The sequence below is a fragment of the Sorghum bicolor genome, chromosome 7 (genome assembly GCF_000003195.3).
Source record: "Sorghum bicolor cultivar BTx623 chromosome 7, Sorghum_bicolor_NCBIv3, whole genome shotgun sequence".
NCBI lineage: Eukaryota > Viridiplantae > Streptophyta > Magnoliopsida > Poales > Poaceae > Sorghum > Sorghum bicolor.
Genome location: NC_012876.2, coordinates 5,827,173 through 5,846,199, shown reverse-complemented (window position 1 = coordinate 5,846,199; position 19,027 = coordinate 5,827,173). Strand labels below are relative to the sequence as shown.

The 19,027-nt window shown below is 41.8% G+C and overlaps 2 protein-coding genes across 2 annotated transcripts; one reads left to right on the top strand and one right to left on the bottom strand.

The window, feature by feature from the left end:
- On the top strand, positions 10,810–14,548 carry LOC110437035 (AP2-like ethylene-responsive transcription factor AIL1). Its single transcript, XM_021465097.1, has 8 exons — positions 10,810–11,279; positions 11,401–11,483; positions 12,652–12,660; positions 12,742–12,836; positions 12,943–13,016; positions 13,096–13,146; positions 13,285–13,367; positions 14,034–14,548. Exons 1-8 carry the CDS (start codon positions 10,903–10,905, stop codon positions 14,213–14,215), a joined length of 954 nt encoding a protein of 317 aa, XP_021320772.1. The 5' UTR covers positions 10,810–10,902; the 3' UTR covers positions 14,216–14,548.
- On the bottom strand, positions 15,641–19,027 carry LOC8080882. Its single transcript, XM_002443886.2, has 10 exons — positions 18,801–19,027; positions 18,526–18,695; positions 18,360–18,424; positions 18,126–18,166; positions 17,816–17,904; positions 17,622–17,735; positions 17,402–17,479; positions 17,084–17,149; positions 16,200–16,280; positions 15,641–16,113 (listed from the first exon to the last, which is right to left on the bottom strand). The coding sequence occupies exons 1-10, from the start codon at positions 19,000–19,002 to the stop codon at positions 16,000–16,002; spliced, it is 1,020 nt and encodes a 339-aa protein (XP_002443931.2). The 5' UTR covers positions 19,003–19,027; the 3' UTR covers positions 15,641–15,999.

Here is a 19,027-nt window from a genome sequence, read left to right as displayed (position 1 = left end):
TTAAGGGTGGTGTTACTACTTCTGCCACTACTAAAGCAGCAGCACCAGCGTCAGGCTCAGCATCGCCTACACCTGAGCCTGACGATCGTCCGACAACAGGCGCGTGGCAAGATGGGTTACGGGAAGAAACGCCGCGCAGGCTCAGGACCTTGAACCCACGCGTCTTCGGCCCACACTGGCTGAACAAGTGACCTCGACGTCATGCGTTGCGTAGCGTGTGGTGTCTTTGTCTGTGGAGGATCTTCAAGAGACTAGATAAACTAAACTACAAGATTTAGTCATTGTGTAAAATAAAAAATTCACTTAAAGCATAGAGTTCCACAACAGCCTTTGTATATAGGATAGCTAGTGAGGACGACATGCTATATATGACAAACGAAAATTTAGAAATAGCAAACTTGTTATTTTAGCAAACCAGATAGCACACCTGTTGTACCTTAATTTTTGCTTTGAAAAATATAAAAATAGCCTAGATAACATGGATAGCATCTGTGAAATTGCTCTAAAGACTATCTAATGGCTCATATGAAATTCCAAACCCAAAATGAGTAGTGAGAGATCCAAAATCGGTCTCCAACAGACTATCTATATAGGAGATCCATTTTGAGTTCCCTGAGAGGTACAATCCAAATATGAGTATTCTTTCTCCCAAAAACCCATTTGCAAAAAGGGTTCTCTTTTGGGTCATATTATTGGAGAAGATGCCAAATAAGTATTAAACCCTTTAACTGTAGTATTACCCAAAGGTCAATCTTGTATTTTAGTGTTGTTGTTGGAGATAGTCTAAGTATGTAATTTAGGCTTCTAGGTGATTTGCAAAAATGCCATGCCGTGAGTTGATAATGTGATTCTGGCATTCTTGTTTGTGATGTGGCGAGGTAGGAATTTCAGTTCCTACAGCCTGGGAGTGTGTGATTCATTGATCCGAAGAAAATCAACGAGCATGTTCACATCGACGAAAGGCTTACCAACGCGGATGTTTGTAGGTGGCGGTGATCTACAAAGAGAGAAGAACTCAGGTGAGCTCAAACAAGCTCAAAACTAAAGGAAAAAATGGCAGTGTTGATGTATGCCAACGCAGCACAACCTGGCGAAGTTCCTAGACAAGGTATCGACGATGATCGAGCTCCGGTGGCGAGGCATTGCAAGGGCGATGGGCTACTATGCTATGGTTTCTGGGAAGGGGAACAGCTCGGCGGCGCGTGGTGCTCCTTGGAGCAGAGGAAGGGCTTGGCGGTTACCACCGCGTTCATTAGGGCGGCTATAGTGGACCTTGATGGCTACTACGCCAGCAGGTTCAAGGCGGGGGCAAATGGTGGCGGTTTCAACTCGAGAAAGACAAAGAAGGGTTGGAGACACTGCTGGGCAGGCCCCATCCATCAGCGAGAGAGAGAGCAAACGTGGTTGGGCCGTTGAATGGACCGAGTTGGGGCACAAGGGGGAAAAAGAGAAGGGCCAAGTTGGGCTCCTGGTTTGCTGGGCTGAAAGGAAGAAAAAGAAAGGGTTTTCTTATTCTAACCTTTTCAAACTTAGTTAAATTCAAATGAAATGTCAATTCAACTCAAACAACTCTAGCCCTACAAATAAAATAAAACCAATGCACTAGCATGAAGACAACACATATGTTTCTAAGACTTTGTATTTGATTTTAATTTTGTAAAAAATGTTTTTGACCTAGGCAAATTCATGGAAAATTAATTAATAATTAGGAAAATCATTAGGGTATTATAGAATCAGCGTACCAATATGTGTTGCATGCATCTGCAATACTCCGTCCAATCATTGGTGGAATAAGAGTGTGTTTTCTTGGGAGCATGGCATGAGGGCCACTCGCCCAAGCAGGTCGACCCGGTTGCCAAATGTCCTAGATAGACACGTCTTGCAAGTTCCTTTGCTATAGGAAAGCATATTTATAGCAAGTGTTTGGATAGAAGATTAAGATTTACTAGTGTGCATCATTTGATGCTCTTGTTGGCTAGATTCTTGATGAAGTGAAGATCAAAGGTTATACTTTTGGTAATTGTCATTACCTAAAAGGTTTGGTGATTGAATCCTTTCTGGTCTTCCATTGGAGGCAATTGATAAGATGCATAATATTGCTTTGTGTCTAGTTTTTACTCCCTCCATGCTCAAAAATAAAGTCATTTTGAACAAGGCTTGGGTCAAACATTGGGAATATAAATCATGAATAACTTTTAAGTTGTTGAGTTTGGAAATATGAAAACCATATGTATAGATTTGTCTTGAGAAATATTTTCATAAAAATATAGATATATCACTTTTTGATAAATAGTTTTATAAAATAAGTAGTCAAAGTTATGCTTTGGAGACCGTGTCGCTATCCAAAATGACTTCATTTTTTAGTATGGAGGTAGCACACACTAACCTAGAGATAGAGAAAGGGTATTCTTAATAGATCTTGAACCTTGGAGATTCAACAAAGCATATCCCTGAGCATATCCCTTAGTGGGTGCTCCAATGTGGACTAGGGGATGCAAAAACACCTCAACACCATGGAAGAATATCAGGTGTCATCCTCTCTTTACTTTCTTGCACTTACATTCTTGGAATCTTGTGTCTCCGCAATGCACTTACATTCTTGGAATCTTGTGTCTTCATGATGCACTTACATTCTTGGAAACTTGTATCTTCGTGATGCACTTGTGCTAGAAGTAAATGGTTGGTGTGAGTTCATATACACTGATAGTGTATCCTCAACTACCTTTTGTAGGTTTCCTTTCTTGCAATTAATAACTCTTTGGTAGTGAGCTTTGCTTAAGGACATGGCTTAGCATGTTGTCCCTAAGGACATCACCTTAAGGCTTGGAAGATGGATTAAGTAGAGATTAGGCTAAGGTTTTAAGTTGGGCTCTGAAATCTTTACAGCCTAATTCATGCACTCGCCCCCCTCGCTTGGTCTATTTGATGTTGTCAGATATGGCCCATGGAAAGATTCCTTTGCATATGCTTAAACAAGTTCCCTATATATTTTTGTGATCATTTTAAGATTGAAGGCCTAAATATATTGCAAATGACATTGGAGAAGAAAGTACATTGCATAGTTTGCATGGTCAAATGGTTGTGAAATAATCTGCCCCATCTTGCATATGCAAAAGACTATGAGGTATATGTTGAGTACATAATAGGTTTCACATAAACATTGTTTATTTATGTTTAAGGTGAGTTCAGTCATTTCCTTCCTTAGATTCCCACATCCTCCACACGCTCCTCCCCACCACCACTACCACACACACACACATCCAAAAAACAAGAACTACACATCAATAATGAAGACATCATGTTTGACCACCATGGTGCTACATCATATTCATGTTGGCGGGACTCTCTTTGTCCACTCATAGGTACGGTGCTATTAAAATCTACCTTTCACTCCTCTCCATGAAGGAATAATTAATGGTGTGATTGATAGGTCTATTGTTTAAATGATTTGTTTTATATTAGGTTTGAGACCCTTTAGGTTAGAGGCCCTAGATTGAATCTTGTCTATGTCTTCAAGTAAGGTATCTCCAATTCAAATTAGTAGATAGTTACCTTGCATATACAAATTAGTATTTTGTTTAAAAAAATCATGAATATGATGTGAAAGCTCGTTTCATTCTATTATAAGAGTCCTAAAAGCTAGATCAGTTTTATTTTACATGTGCTCTAGTTTTGTATGCATTTCATATTGCATCTACAAGTAGTAAAAGCCACATTTATGAAACAAACTAGGATTTGCTTATGTTTCAATAATATCTAACTTTAGTGCCAGTAGATATGGTGACATATATTTCAATGGCAATGCAATGGCTGTGTCTGAGAAATAGGAATTAGGTGGGCAGTTGGGATTTTTTCCATTATAAGGATTATGTGTAGCACTAATGTGCGATTGAACAGCTTTGTTATGAAGATGAATGGATGTACTTGTTATCGATATCATCCCATAAAGTAGCCACTAGCAAGTATGATTTACCTCTTTTAGGTATTATTATGGTTCAACGATTAACTTATATCACTGTTTATCCAATTTTGTGAAACTTACTACAATTTTAATATTACATGATTACTTCTCTAGGGCATCATATTGTTCATTGTTTTCATACATCCAACCTAAATATTTATACACATGATAGCTATTACTTTTGAAATGTAATTGCATGTGTCCCAAAACTTCAATTCTACTACATAGGAAATAGAATTGTTTTTGTTGAACGAATGAATGTATAGAATGCTCTAATTACATTCTTGAACGCATGAATGAAGACCTACAAGGACTAGTCTTACAAACCCATTCAACATGAACTTAGTGAATTTTTGCTTATACTAGTCTCTACTTCCTCCCAAATAATATGTAATTGTCTAGAAAAAATTGGTTGTCGACATCTCTTGTAACGATTTGACTAGGGTTGATATTATTTAGTTGGATCTTACATCCAATAAAAGAGGAGAACCTAAGGTATGGTTCATTTCCATAAGAATCGACAGGTTTATAAGAACTATTGGTTTCATGGTTAGCAGAGATGGATGCACTTCCTACCCACTAGGTATCATGAATATTTCTTTTAGTAGTATAAGGAAGTGCTAGCGAACAACGAGGTATTTGTGGTGTCATTGTTAATATCAAGATTTGATGGTCTAGTCTCACATAGGTGTTTCACATTGGTATGGTGTGCATGACTTCATCAACCCCAAAATTTATTAGTCCAATTTCCCTAGGCACTCATAGGGTTAGGGTTTACGTGTCTAGGCATTTGCATATGTACATGTTTCAAGACAAAAAGAATAGACATGTTTTCTAATTTAAGCTTTGCATATATAGGAATCAGTTGAAGACACTAAGTTTAATTATTTACTATGATCTCGACTAGCTCATTATTATCATATAGCTAAATTAGAAGTATGATAAACACCAAATGTAAAATGAATCTTTTTCTCTACATCATGAATACGATAAAATGAATCTTTTGCTCTATAGCACGAATACCATAAAATGAATCTTTTGCTCTATCACATGGATATGAGCGTAAATGTTATTTCGGACTCATTTAGGAGTCATAGAATTGGATCTTCCATTAATCTCTAAGGATGTCAATGAAAGTTAATTATCTAGATCTAGAGGGGAAGTTGGTTTTGAAATTTTTGTCATAGCTCATAAGTGACTCTATGGTCTTCATTTTGTGGAAGACACTCATTGTGAGGATTTAGTGCATATGGTCAAAGGATGTAAATGATGTTAGTGAGACTACAATAGCATATCTCAACTTGTTGATGAAATTTTGCATCTCTATTTTTACCTTTTATGATTCTTGTGAAGTGGTAAATTAAATAATGGCCACTTTTTATCAATGTAACTTAAGTCCTAAATTCTCATGCGAGTGATTAAATTGTATATTGTACTACTTTCTCTCTCTACGCACTTATAAAAATGTAGATCAAATACATCATTGTGATTTCCCCCAACTAGTATACTTGTTTTCTAGTCTCTAGATGAGCTACCATAGACATCTATTCTAGCAATGTTTAAATACTAGACAATACAATTAACCTTGGTCAACAAAACATATTGGCAACAAAACATATTGGTCCCTTTTCTAAAATACAAATTAACCAATAAAATACTACTATATTTCTTGGTGCTTACAAACAATCATCCTATACATTCCCCCCACCTACCCACCACCACAAAAAAAATATACAATTTAATTTAGTAATCTAAACTATATTTGAATGATTCCATATTTTTTCTTATATTACCTATCCATAAATATGTACTCTATATCCCAGCAACCCCCCCAAAATACCTAATTATAAATGTGAAATTTAAGATTTTAGGGTTCAGAGTTCGGTAAGTCCTATTTCTTGCGGACACCTATTATGCAGATTGGACTATGGTGCCTAGGATTTGTTGGATATGGTATCCAATGTTTATGATAGATCCAAGGTGTGTTCCCTTAGCTTATAATGAATCAATGTTTCTAGTTTGAAGCTTCGCATATGAATCAGTTCCTTTTAATCAGTAGGTTGAAGGTCCTAAATTTGAAGGTTTATTAGGATTTAACTGAGCTATCATGGATTTCAACTTGAAGTTTGTTAAGTATATCACCTACAAATGAATCTTTTCCTCTAAAATTTTTGAACTAAAAAATTGTTTTTTATTTATGAGTCCTAGAAATATTTGGTATCTTCATCTAGAGGGATGGTTGTGTTTTTGAAATTGTGGTCACAAATGACGTTCATAGGCTTTTATTTCCGGTGAGTGGCATGGACAGTCTTCATTTGCGGCGGACACTTATTGAGGATTTATTATTCTCCCATCTAACCAACATGCGGTCGGGGAGAACCTATAAGTAAGTGACTCAAGTCGCTAGTTCTTAACTCAGTGAAGAACATATTTTCTAGTCGAATACATTTTGCGCAACTTTTTGTTGCTCTTCACACCCTAGCTTGTAAAAAAAAGGTAAAATCAATTACATAGTTATTTTCTTGAACTGGATAGTTGTCTTCTGATGTTTTGCTGGATGAGCTGCAGAATAAGGACTTGCCTTACATAACAATTGATGTGTGTTTGGTGTTTTTATGAATGGCCAACAAATGAACTAACTTTTGCCGGTGTTTACCTATACTAAGCAATGCCATTAAAACTCTATAAGCCAAAACCAACTGAATTTCCTTTTCTCGAATTCAAATTAGCCCACCTAATATTCCACTAAGTTCTCCTATGCTCCAAAAAATGTAAAAATTCAAATACATCCACCTAATCACAGCTCTATATATACTTACATCCCTCCTATAAAAAAAATTACACCACCAGCTCATTCCAAAAATGTAGAAATTTCAATGCATCCACCTAATCACTGTGTTTGGTGTTGTTAATACTACAGGCAAATCCTTATCATAATCCATAATTTCACCGGTACATCGCCCCTTATATTTGCCCTCGCATTCCCATACTCACATTCCATCAAAACCAAATTAACCCTGCACGTGTGGGTGCACGTCCGGCGATGGGGTGCTCAAGCTCGAGGGAGGTGGGCGGCGGCGTGGTTCCACCGTCCGCGGCGCCGGCGGAGCGGCGGCAGGGCCCGCGCTCGCGCTCCCTCGGCATGTGCCGCGGCGGCCACGACAGCGTGCACGCGTACACCGCGCTGCCATTGGAGGAGGAACCGGTGAAGGGTGCCCGTGATCCGGCCGCGGCTGAGGAGGAGGCGCTCCCCGGCGAGGATGCGGCGGTGGAAGAGAAGCGGGGGCATGACGCGCCCAGCATGGCGGCGAAGGCGGCGGTCATGGCCAGCCTCGACGATGCTGCGTCGTCGTGGACGGCGCGTTGGAGCGCTGAACCTGCGCCGTCGTCGTCTCTGCCTCCGGAGCCGCTGCCTGCGCTTGACCTTGACCCGGAGGTCTTGCCTGCCTTCCGGCAGCCTGTGCAGGTGGTACCTTCGCCGTCGCACCCGACGGTTCTCTACCCTGAGCAGGAGAACCCGGCGCCGCAGGAGGCCTGCGACGACGACGTTGACATGAGGTCGCCGCCCGCCCGCGACATACCGGAGGTCACTGACTTCGTCCGCGCGCGCGTCGACGTCGACGAGCTCCATGAAAAGCTGGAGAAGAAGGCGGCGGTGGTGGCGGTGGCGGCCGAGGAAGCCCCTGACGTGGTCGTCGACGACGGCGACGACGTGACGGCGCCGCCAAGGCGCCGGCTGCCGCGCGCCGGGAAGCCCGTGGTGCTGTACCTGACCAGCCTCCGCAGCGTGCGGCGGACGTTCGAGGACTGCCGCGCGGTGCGCGCCATCCTGCGGTGCTACCGCGTGCGCGTGGACGAGCGCGACGTGTCCATGCACGCCGCCTTCAGGACGGAGCTGCGCGACCTCCTCGGCGACGGCGGCTTCGAGAACGGGCCGGCGCTCCCGCGCGTGTTCGTCGACGGCGGCGGCCGCCTGATCGACCTCGGCGGCGCCGAGGAATTGCGCGCGCTGCACGAGGCCGGCGAGCTCGCGCGCGCGCTGGCCGGGTGCCAGCAGGCTGCTGCTGCGGCGACGACGGGCCACGCCGGCGCGTGCGCGGCGTGCGGCGAGGCCCGGTTCGTGCCCTGCGAGACGTGCCACGGCAGCTGCAAGGTCTTCGTCGACGACGAGAGGTGCCGCGCGCGCCTGGCCGGCTTCTTCCGTCAGTGCCCGGACTGCAACGAGAACGGGCTCATCCGATGCCCCGTGTGCTGTTACTGATCGATGACACTGTTGGATTGCAGTGTTGTAATCTGAAAGGGAAATGGGACTAGATTTCAGGTTTGCAGTGTTTGTCAGGTTGCTTTGTTCGTAGTTGGTGATCTCAGAACCTTAGCTGGGTGTAAAATTAGAGCTGCTGTAAGAAGGCAGTAGATGTGAAAGTGCAGGTTCTGATTAGTCTTCTTTTACCCTTTTCCAGTTGCTCTTTATTATCGGGAAACACTTCATCACATGCAATGTTTATCTCGCGTGTATGCATTGCAAGATCTTATGGATTCTGGATTGTGTGCACATATATTGAGCACCGTTTTGCGAGGATTTAGATTATGTTTCTCAAATCAGTCATCAGAGAAATAGGAGTCCCTGCCAAACGGTGTTATTCCAAGTGATCGAATAATCAAACCAGAGAAACATTTCCCCCTTTTTACACTATCTCTAGCCACTAGGATGAAAATCAAATACATGCAGTTTCTAGTGATTCTGAATCATTTCCCTCACCTTCCAACTACCATTGAATCAGAAATCAACAAATAAATGAACCAAAACGGTTTCACAAAAATGATTCTGATTCACATAGAAATGTTTCCAAAGAGAAACCAGATATAAGAGCAAGTATAATTAATAGAGGGCTGAAGGTAGACTGCATGTTGAGGAGGAAGACAGAGTGGAGGAAAAAGAAGAGAAGTGGGCTCACAAGAACCAAGAAATTTTGTGGGACAAAAATATAGGTCCTGAGTAAACCAACTACTCCCTCCTATCCGAGTTATAATATGTTTTGGCTTTCTAGATACTCTCTCTATTTCAAATTATAAGTCACTTTGATTTTTTCTCTTCATTCATTTTGCTATGTATCTAGACATATTATTTATCTAGATGCATAACAAAATGAATGTACCAAGCGGTTTTTAATCAAACTAAAGTAGAAATAGATTTACCTATTATTAGTTGCATCTAGAAAATAATCCTACTCTCAGTTTGATTCATCTTCCCTATTCATTGCTCTCTCTCCGCACCTTCTTTGTCTCTCTTGGGTATATTTGCAATTTTTCATAGAGTAGAAATTAAGACTACTACATCTCATGTTTAAGACGACTACATCACGTTTGAAAATTGGTCGAAGCCTCGTCTTGGAATTTGATTTAGATTCCAACTCCTTCCGTAGGGATTACATCAGTATTATTTAAATCAACGGGTTCATGAAAAGACATGTGTATGATACATGGAAAAGATGGTGAAAAAAAATAAGTGGTGTACTTATTGTATGGTCAACTTTACTAGATTTTCGGTGCAAAACGTTATGTTTGTCTATATGTGGTAGAACTTTGACGACATGCTAGTATAAATAGCTCCATGCTCCTACTACTTTTTTTTGAGGTGGGTAGGGAGAAAAAGCATAAGTTTACTGATAGATTGAAGTTGAAAGATTTTTAAATCAATTTTTTCTTATTAATGAATGGAAAGATGCATGATTTGACCTATTGAGATCTTTATGTTGGTTAAGTTGAGAAATATTTTTTTATAAGAAGGTTTGGATTGTTCAAGTTGATAGCCAATTTATGTTTGTCAAAGTTGGATTTTATTTGGTTGGAAGTCCTATTCCTCGAGTAAAAAGAGAAAATTAGACAATATAAGAGCATGTCCACCAGATTGATTTAAAAGCCAATCCTTTTCTCTATATCACGCAATAAAGGGGATTGAAGCCAAAATACAAGCTTTAGTAGATTCTCTTTTCAATCCATTTTCCCTATTTTTTTCAATCCCTCCATCCAACCTTCGCCCCTCAAATGAAGGGGATCTATCACCAGTTTCTCTCAATCTCCTTTCATCTTCAAGCCCACGCTGGCCATCACTCAACATCATCATCGCTTCGACGGGGTGCATACAACCACATAGGATAACACAAGTACTTAAAAAAAATTATCTAGCAACACCCAATAAGATGGTGACGATGCTCCACTGGTGTTTATAGGTAGTTTCTGATGATCAATATCGACTAACTAAAATAGATAATGAGGCTTCTAATAGAAAATAAGCACCAAAAGAGTCCATAAAAGTTTAAAAAATTTCAAGCTAGGCACCATAAGATAGAGCATGATTATTTTTTTTAAAAAAAATAGTAAACTAGTTTCATAATTTCCACGGTAAAAGAATTCTATGAAATTTCTAGGATTAATATGTTTTTTTTGTATTTTTAATTGCATAACTTTTTCATGCAAAAATATTTGGGCATTTTTTTTTTTGAAATTTCTTATGAACTTTCCAATACATCTTTAAAATTGTTTTTGGTCTGTGAACTTTCAATTTAGTCTAATCTATCACCTTTAACATACTATTATATCACTAAAACCACCCAAAGTGCAAAATCAAATGATTTAAAAAATTTAAGATGAATAAAATAAACATATCTATATAGTTCATGTAGCAAAATACTACCCGTATTCGAATCTAAATCTAAAAATAGAAATATAAAAATAAATGTAATATCAGCCGTCTGGGCCTAAGGACGGCCCACTAGAAACGCGAAACAAGCCCCGTGCTGAGCTCTCGTCCCGACCCGACCTCCCACCTCCACTCCACTCCCACAGGCCCACCTCTGCTAGGGTTTGTGAAATCGTGACGCGAGCACTTGAAGATTCGCGAAAGCCACCGCAACAACCTACCCGCCCGCAAGGCCGCAGCGATGGCCACCGTCCACCCCCCATCGCCGGCGGGCCCCACCGCCCCTCTTCCGCCGCAGGAGGAGGAGGAGGAGGAGGTGGAGCGACACGTGGGGGACGCCGTCCCGGACCCGCCCGCCGTCGTCTCCGGCGAACCCGACGCGGCCGGAGCGGAGGCGAGCGGCGGGGGCGGCGAGATCGCCGCGCTCGACAAGCAGCTCGCCGTCGTCGTCGGCGGTGGCGGCGGCAGCGGCGATGAGAGGAGGCTGGCCGGTGCCGGGGCCGTGGCCGGGGCCGTGGCTGCTAGCGCAGCCGCAGCAGGCGGGGGAGGGAAGCTGGTGGCGGAGGCCATGCGCAAGTACGCCGCGCCGCGGTCGTCAAAGTTCCACGGCGTCACCAGGTATGAGTATGAGCGCGGCGGTGCGCGGGTGCTGCCACGCCTGTCAGTCGGTGACTTTGAGGTTGTGCTCTGGTTTGATTTGGGTGGTTTGCTGCTGCCTGCTGCTTTGATCCGGGGGCAGGCTCAAGTGGAGTGGCAAGTACGAGGCGCACCTATGGGACAACACCAGCCAGGTCAAGGGCCGCAAGCGCAAGGGCAAGCACGGTATGTGCGCTACCAACCTCGAACTCGAGCTCTAGCTCACTGTCAAATCGTCTGAATGTTTCGGCTAGAACGTTGCTGCGGTTTAGCTAGGGATGCCAATGCCATGTGCGCACGATTGTCTTTGGAAAGGAGTTATATGCGACACCGTCGTACAACACCCTACGTGCGACACCTTGTGATTGTTTGACGCGTGTATCCATGCCCAACAAGTAAGGCAACCGCCGAATGGAGCGAGTCGCACAGTGCGTGATTCCTGCAAAGCCAAACGACCGAATGGAGCAAGTAGTACACGTGTCATGGGATCACAGGGTGTCGGTGTGTCGCACACTGAGTGCTTGTGACGGTGTCGCATAAAAAAAATTCATGGCCTTTGGTAATCAGCACCTTTGGTAATCAGCGACACAAGTATACTTAATACCAGATTGCAAGATCAGCTGTCCAGAATTGTGTTTCTTTTTTTTCCCAGCAGAGTAGTTATTCAGTGAAATATAACTACAATCCTATTCCTTGCCTGTTTTCAGGGTGTCTTAATTGACACTTCATGACTTCAATACACAAACCAATGGTCAGCAAGTCACCTAGCATTCCTATAAGGGCGTCCCCAACAGCCGATGAAATCGCCAGCTCAGTAGGCTCGGTACGAGGTTCGTACTGACGTGGCAGGGAGAAAACGAGTAAAAAGTGAAACACTAGCGATTTCTTTGGCGCTAGCGCGGAGTCTGTTAAAGCGAACGCTGATAGGTGCATTTTGCTTTTTCCTCTGGCCGGCGATCACAGTGTCTGCTAAAGAGAGTAATTTACTGGCAGCTATCGAAATCGATAGCGCCGCTGCGGACGCTCTAACAGTTCTTGTTCAAAAGGTGGGGATAGATCATGGGACTAGGATAGTACTGATATTGGGTTAACAAAGTTAATACCTATGGGTGCATCGGGTACCATCAATCTTTTATTAGTGAATTGATGATCAAGACAAGTGTTATGCTTAAAAATGCATTATGGTCCATGATTTTATCTGATGCCCATGTAAATATTTGGATGAAGAGTCATCAACACCTGAAAGCTTACTTGTCCAGTAGTCCTAAATTTCCTGTCTTCTTTAGCTGATCCTTCATTTAATCTTGTGCATCTGAACCTGGCTTCTGTTCTTGGCTGCTACTGTGGTCTTCAGTGTACTTAGGTGAGTGTTGCTATTCATCGAAGGGGGCTCATTTGGAACACAAAAACTGCTCAAGTTTTAACTTCTTTTCTGCCATTACAGGCAGCTATGTTAATGAAGAGCAGGCTGCAAAGGCACATGATTTGGCTGCCCTTAAATATTGGGGCACAGGACCAAACACCAAATTGAACTTCAATGTAAGAATCTCATGTTGCTTAGCACTTAATGATATATGCTATGAACTGGCATTTCTTGTTCAAGAACTGAAAAGTAAATTGCATTAATAGCTTTACGTGTTACCAGATTTCTGATTATGAGAAAGAAATTGAGGTTATGAAGACCATGTCTCAAGATGAATTTGTGGCCTACATAAGGAGGTCAGTGGTACAGTCGAAAAAATTATATTGTAGTAGTTATGTGATAATTATTTATTGTCATTATGGTTTATTATTACAGGCAAAGCAGTTGTTTCTCAAGAGGTACTTCATCATACCGTGGTGTAACCAGGTGCCGTTCCTGCTTTGCTATTAATAATCATTTGGTTTCCTTTGAACACAACAATTTTTTTGTGTTGTGCTTAACTAAGGAAGTTTTAGTTGCCTGCTGCAAGTTTTCAACTTTCTCTAATCAATTTTTTACCAACAGACGCAAGGATGGTAAATGGCAAGCAAGAATTGGTAGGATTGGTGAGAGTAGAGACACCAAAGACATTTATCTTGGGACCTTTGGTGAGTGAAGTTTTGTAATTTACTACTTATACCTTGTGGAACTTCCAAAGGTTTTCTATCGAGAGATTTACTTGTATGGCCCTCAAAAGAATGCCTCTTCCTTGTATGGCCTCTTTTTTTTTAACTTCCTTCTATAGCCCTCAAATGAACTTTCATTCCTTCTATGGCCTTCTGTCCATTTTTAGCACTTAACGGTGTTATGTGGAGGATAAAAGACCATAATGCCCCTGGCGTCAAATTTTTTGCAAAGTTTGGTTTGTTTCTTGTATATTTTGAGTAATAGTAAACAAATAAATTGACAATTTAGACATTATAACACTACATATTTGGATCATAATAAATATTTCGACAGCATCACAGCACAGTATATGCTCAAAATTTTCATTTATACAAGAAACAAACCAAACTTTGTGAAAAAAGTTTTCATGCCAGGGGTATTATGGTCTTTTTACCCTCCACTTAACACCGTTAAGTGCTGAAAACGGATGGAAGGCCATAGAAGGAATGAAAATTCGTTTAAGGGTCATAGAAGGAAGTCCAAAAAAAAAAGAGGCCATACAAGGAAGAGGCATTTTTTTAAGGGCCACACAAGTAAATCTCTCTTTTCTATCAGCTAGAAAGCTACTGCCGCAATTATCCTTAATTGAAACTGACTATGGTTTGCAGAAACTGAAGAAGAGGCGGCAGAAGCTTATGACCTAGCAGCAATCGAGCTCCGTGGTGTTCATGCTGTTACCAATTTTGACATTAGTAACTACTGTGAAGTTGGTTTGAGAAAACTAGAAGGTCCGTCAGAGGTGGTGAATCTGGAAGGTCCATCGGAGGTTATGAAGCACGCTGGGCAATAGATCTAGAATAGCAACATGTAAATTAGTTTTTATTTCATTTCTTTCGTCATCATATTTTTCTCTCCTTTTGGTATTCCTGGTACCTTTTCTTCCCCCTTTGGTGAGTTATCTCCTTGCCGTCTTGTCAAGCCAGTATTTATCCGGCTCGAAAGGACAATGTGATGTTGTAAAGGCCTCACAGAAAGGTCTTATTACTAACCTTTGATGTCAGTTGTCACTGCAGAAGTCACATTGTCGTTGCTGGTTGGGGCGGTGGTTCTTACCGTGCTTTTCATGGACTTACACTACTGTTCAAGGATAAACATTCATACTTTGAAATGTTTTTTGACCAAAGATACTTTGAAATGTTGTACTGCAAAGTCTGCAAATAGGAGTACCAAATAACATGATAGCTCCATTGTTCTGAGTTTCAGAGAACATGGGCTGATTGCAATTACTCCAGTCACTCAGAGTGGTGTGCCTCCAGTCATAAGAGAGAATGGCGTTTTAGATTGGGTGCAGTCTTAACATTTAAAACTTTTGATTTCACACCCAATAGTGAGATTGGCCATTTAAAAATAATGTTAATAGATTTGAACCAAGGTAGTTTTATATCATATAATTTTGTTTTTCGAGATGAACTCGGCCTATGCAGGAGGACATTATAAGTTTTTAAGCCTGTTTTTTTTTAACTCCCATTACATCGAATGTTTGGACACATGTATGGAGTACTAAATATAGACTATTTACAAAACTAAAAATACAGTTAGAGAATAATTTACGAGACGAATCTTTTAAGCCTAATTAGTTTATGCTTAGACACTAATTACTAAATAAAACAAAAATACTACAGTATCTATTAAACTTTAACACATTTAACCAAATACCCCCTTAGTGTTTAGTTGGGGGCAACAGGGACGGAGTCCTAGTGTGTTGGAAAACCAGGGATGGAGTCTCTGTCCCTTTAGGCCTTGTGTTGGATGTAGTCAGATTCGCATCAATCGAGGTGAATCCGATAACATCCAAATAAGGTCTTACAAAATACACATATGGAATGATCTCATCTTTCGGGCAAGTTTGATAACATATTATCTTTCAGGCAAGTTTGTTTTTGTCAGAAAATGTGTAAACTCACCAAGCAAAGGTTATGGAAGGGTGATGTTAGTTTAGATATCTGGCTAGAGTACCTTGGAGCTTATGCTGGCAACTTTTTTCTTGCCAAAGCAAGAGTGGAAATGGCTTTGCCTAATCTGACAAGGCAAACCTTGCCCAAGCAAGCAAAGCAAGGCAAAATTGTTAAAAGAACCAAACATGCACCTTATGGCGTTGTCTTCAAACCACACACAACGTTTAAAGACGAGCCGATGTAAAATGACACCACACCTTATGTGCACAGGCGTATTGTTTTTTGAGCTTAAAGCTGTGGCACAATTATGCTGCAGCACATACAAGAAATTCAGTTCTTCATTCATCGAATGAGGGAGAAATTAAACAGAATATGAACATAAGCTGCATTTCATTACATAGTGAGCAAAAACTTTATAGTTTTTGTGCTCAAATAATTACATTACATGCATTCAAAAAAAAGTAATACACTACATACACCACTAAAACATGCATACAGTTCCTACATAAACATTCGTCAATATAGCTTGTCAGTTGTTGGTAAGTCCAGTTTCAGACTGTAGAGCATCTCTTTCAGCTCGGCAGAACCAAGGCTGAGGTGGCCCTTTAGGCAAGCAAAAAAATATGCTTCGTGGCTGCGCATCTCCTAATCCTTTCCCGTTTTCATGACCTCTATAACTTTAATTGCCCGGATGATTGCATCCAAGGTGGAGCCTCCGCACTTTCATCTTTCCATTCAGTGCTAGCGCAAGAACATCATACTCTTCGACATACCATAGCTCTGATACCGTCGCCTGAAAAACAGTGGTAGTAAATAGGTAACCATGCATGCTATGTTTGCATTCAACCAGCTCATGGGTATGAGCAGCAAGAAGTCTACCTGGAAGCCACGTATCTTCTCATTAACTTGAACAACCAGCTCATGGAAGAACTTGACATGATCAAAAGACGACGCACTTTGCTACAGGAGGGTATAGAAATTGGAGTCTCACATGAGATTAAATAATAAACAATTAAAGGATGTAACAAAGCAAACATGCAAAGACTATGACTGCATTATCTGCTCTGGGATTACTGTACTTCCATGCACTATCATGTAGATAAAATTAGATGAAGTTGCCCTAAAAAGGGTGAAGAAAGTATTTAAAGTTTCTGTTTGGTTACACATCCTTAAGTATAGCAAAATAAAGAGGAAACACTTCTCTATAAGACACAGCAGTTCCAAACAGACCCATATCCCCTGAAGTACTGCAGAGGCATTAAGAGTCACTGGCATGTGAGCCAGAAGGGAGAGCAAGCCCACATATCAGTAACTCATAATGCCTCTGCAGTACAGCAGAGGATATGATTGTGTTCTGAACACTAATCTGTGGGTTTATTATGTGGTTTTACTTAGAATCTAGCTGCCCAGTAGTATGAATGTAAACATCTTTTAAGGACCAAAATGGAATCAAATACACCATATGCCATCAGTGCAAAACATATTTTGGAAGGTGGGAGTCTTTAAAAGTACATTTGTACCTCTATTGTCTCTTAAATAACAATATATTGTCAATTGCAGCAAAATCAACACCATCCTAAAAATATTTTGAAGTTTGCACACAAATTTCTCGATGCAATTTTTGTACATTAACATATATAATTCAACAAATTCTTGGTCAAAGCTTGCAAGTTCAACTGTAAAAATTTAAAACATGCCTTACGTTGATGGAAAGACAGAACTGTGCAAATTGCAAAGTAAAACTCAAATTATAAGTGGGATACCTCTTCTGGGAGCTTGGGATGTCCGAGAATTCGTGCAAAGGAGGTGTGAAGCAGAACAGGGTCATACTGTCAAATCCAAAAATCAGGTTAGGTGACAGATTAAATTGAAATGTGCAAGATATTATGTAAATAGCCATCTGTACCAATGACTACATACTGCATCGCTATATTTGAACATTAAATTTAGCCAGGTACCAAAAGCAATTTGTTAGGCAAATGTTGTTCTTTTGTTGACGTTTCTTTACCAAGATAATGCTATCTCTTGGCAATGGAATAAAAATCACTTAACAGTTCTATCGAATCTTGGGCTGCCCATACCAGTTGCTTTTGAGGTGCTCGAGGAAGAGCTTCTCTCAATCTTGAGCGGATTTCTGCAGGATCAGTGCCAGATTCAACCTAAACACACCAAATATAATTATCTATATTTCAGTTCGAATACTTCTTAGGAACTCAGGATAGAGGATTGCATACTAAGGTTATGTGAGCTTAATATCAATCAGAAAAAATCAGACAGAACAGGGTCTCTCAAGATCCAAACCTGCCACAGGCCAAGAAGCACACCGGTTGAGGTCAAAACCACTCTGTCCAATACAATTTTAAGCGGGCAAAAATTCTCGGCGGCTCTTTTTACTGCCTCCACTTCGGCTTCAATCTCAAGGATATCACATATAGATATGTCAATAAAAACTCCAATTGCCATGCTCAAAGAGGTTGATCAGAGGGTGTGCTCACCTCATCCTCGGTTGCTACAATGGGCTCCAAGTGATGGGAGGCGTGAAACATGCTGAAGTGGTACATGCTCGTATTTTGGAACCAGATAGCTGCAAAAAAAAAAAAAAAATCAACCAAGCAAAGTGTTCAAGATAAAATGCTTCAACAAAGTTGTTGGTTTCTGTGACACTAACCAAGCAATCAGCAGGCAACTGAACTGATAAGTGATAACTCTACTTAGCAGCATTCAAATATCAGGCCAATTGAATTCAGTAGATAAAATTCTATAGTTCTACATGTATGGGATGCCATAACATAACAGAAGCTGTACCTTGATCAAAATAAGGAAGAAATACGTCCTTGACAGCCTTCCTGCAAGCACAAAACATACTGAATAAAGCACTGTCCTGACCTCCCAAAAGGAACAATTACACAGCACAACTGACCAACTACAGGCTCACTAACTTAGTTCTTCTCTCTTGCAGGGAGAGAGAGCATCATATTTCAGGAACAATTAAACATAATTGCATGCTGCCAATAGATTTGGGCAAAGCACATCACTCACGAGATCACAGCAGCGAACTTGGGGTCCATATAGAGCACATTCGCGCGCACTGGCGGGTCGGCGGCCTGCCAAGCACATTTCAGTTCAGCGACAACCATCCCAGCCAAGCACATGTCAACCAACGTGAGCAGCAGCAGAGCACGGGGTTGGGGAAGAAAGCCCGCACCTTGAGCCTGGGCACGACGGCACCGTCAGCTGCGGTGTCGAAGAGGTCCGAGAGCGTGAGCGACTGCGACGTCTCGCCGCCCTTGAGGAACGCCGCGCCGCGCTCGTCGAGGTCACGCGCCATCTTCGAGTAAAGCTCGGCGCGCTGGGCCGGGACCGAGCCGGAGCCGCCTGCGGACGCGAAAACCAGAAAAGGGGGCGGGATTTCACGACTGGAACAAAATATTGGTGGGAATCAAGAAACTGCAAACGAATGGATGGTTTAAGGGTTGTTACGAGGGGAGACGGGAGGGTAGGAGCCCATGGGCGACCAGCGGAGGAGCACGAGGAGGAGGAGGGCGGCGGCCGGGAGGAACCAGACGGCGGTGCCCGGAGATCTGGGACGCGCGGAGAAGCTGCTCAGGGGCCTCGTGGCCATCAAACTTGGTTTGGTGACTACTGCTTTGATCCGTGTGGCCATCACCATCACTATTGCCATACTGCCGAACCGGAGATACTAGAAA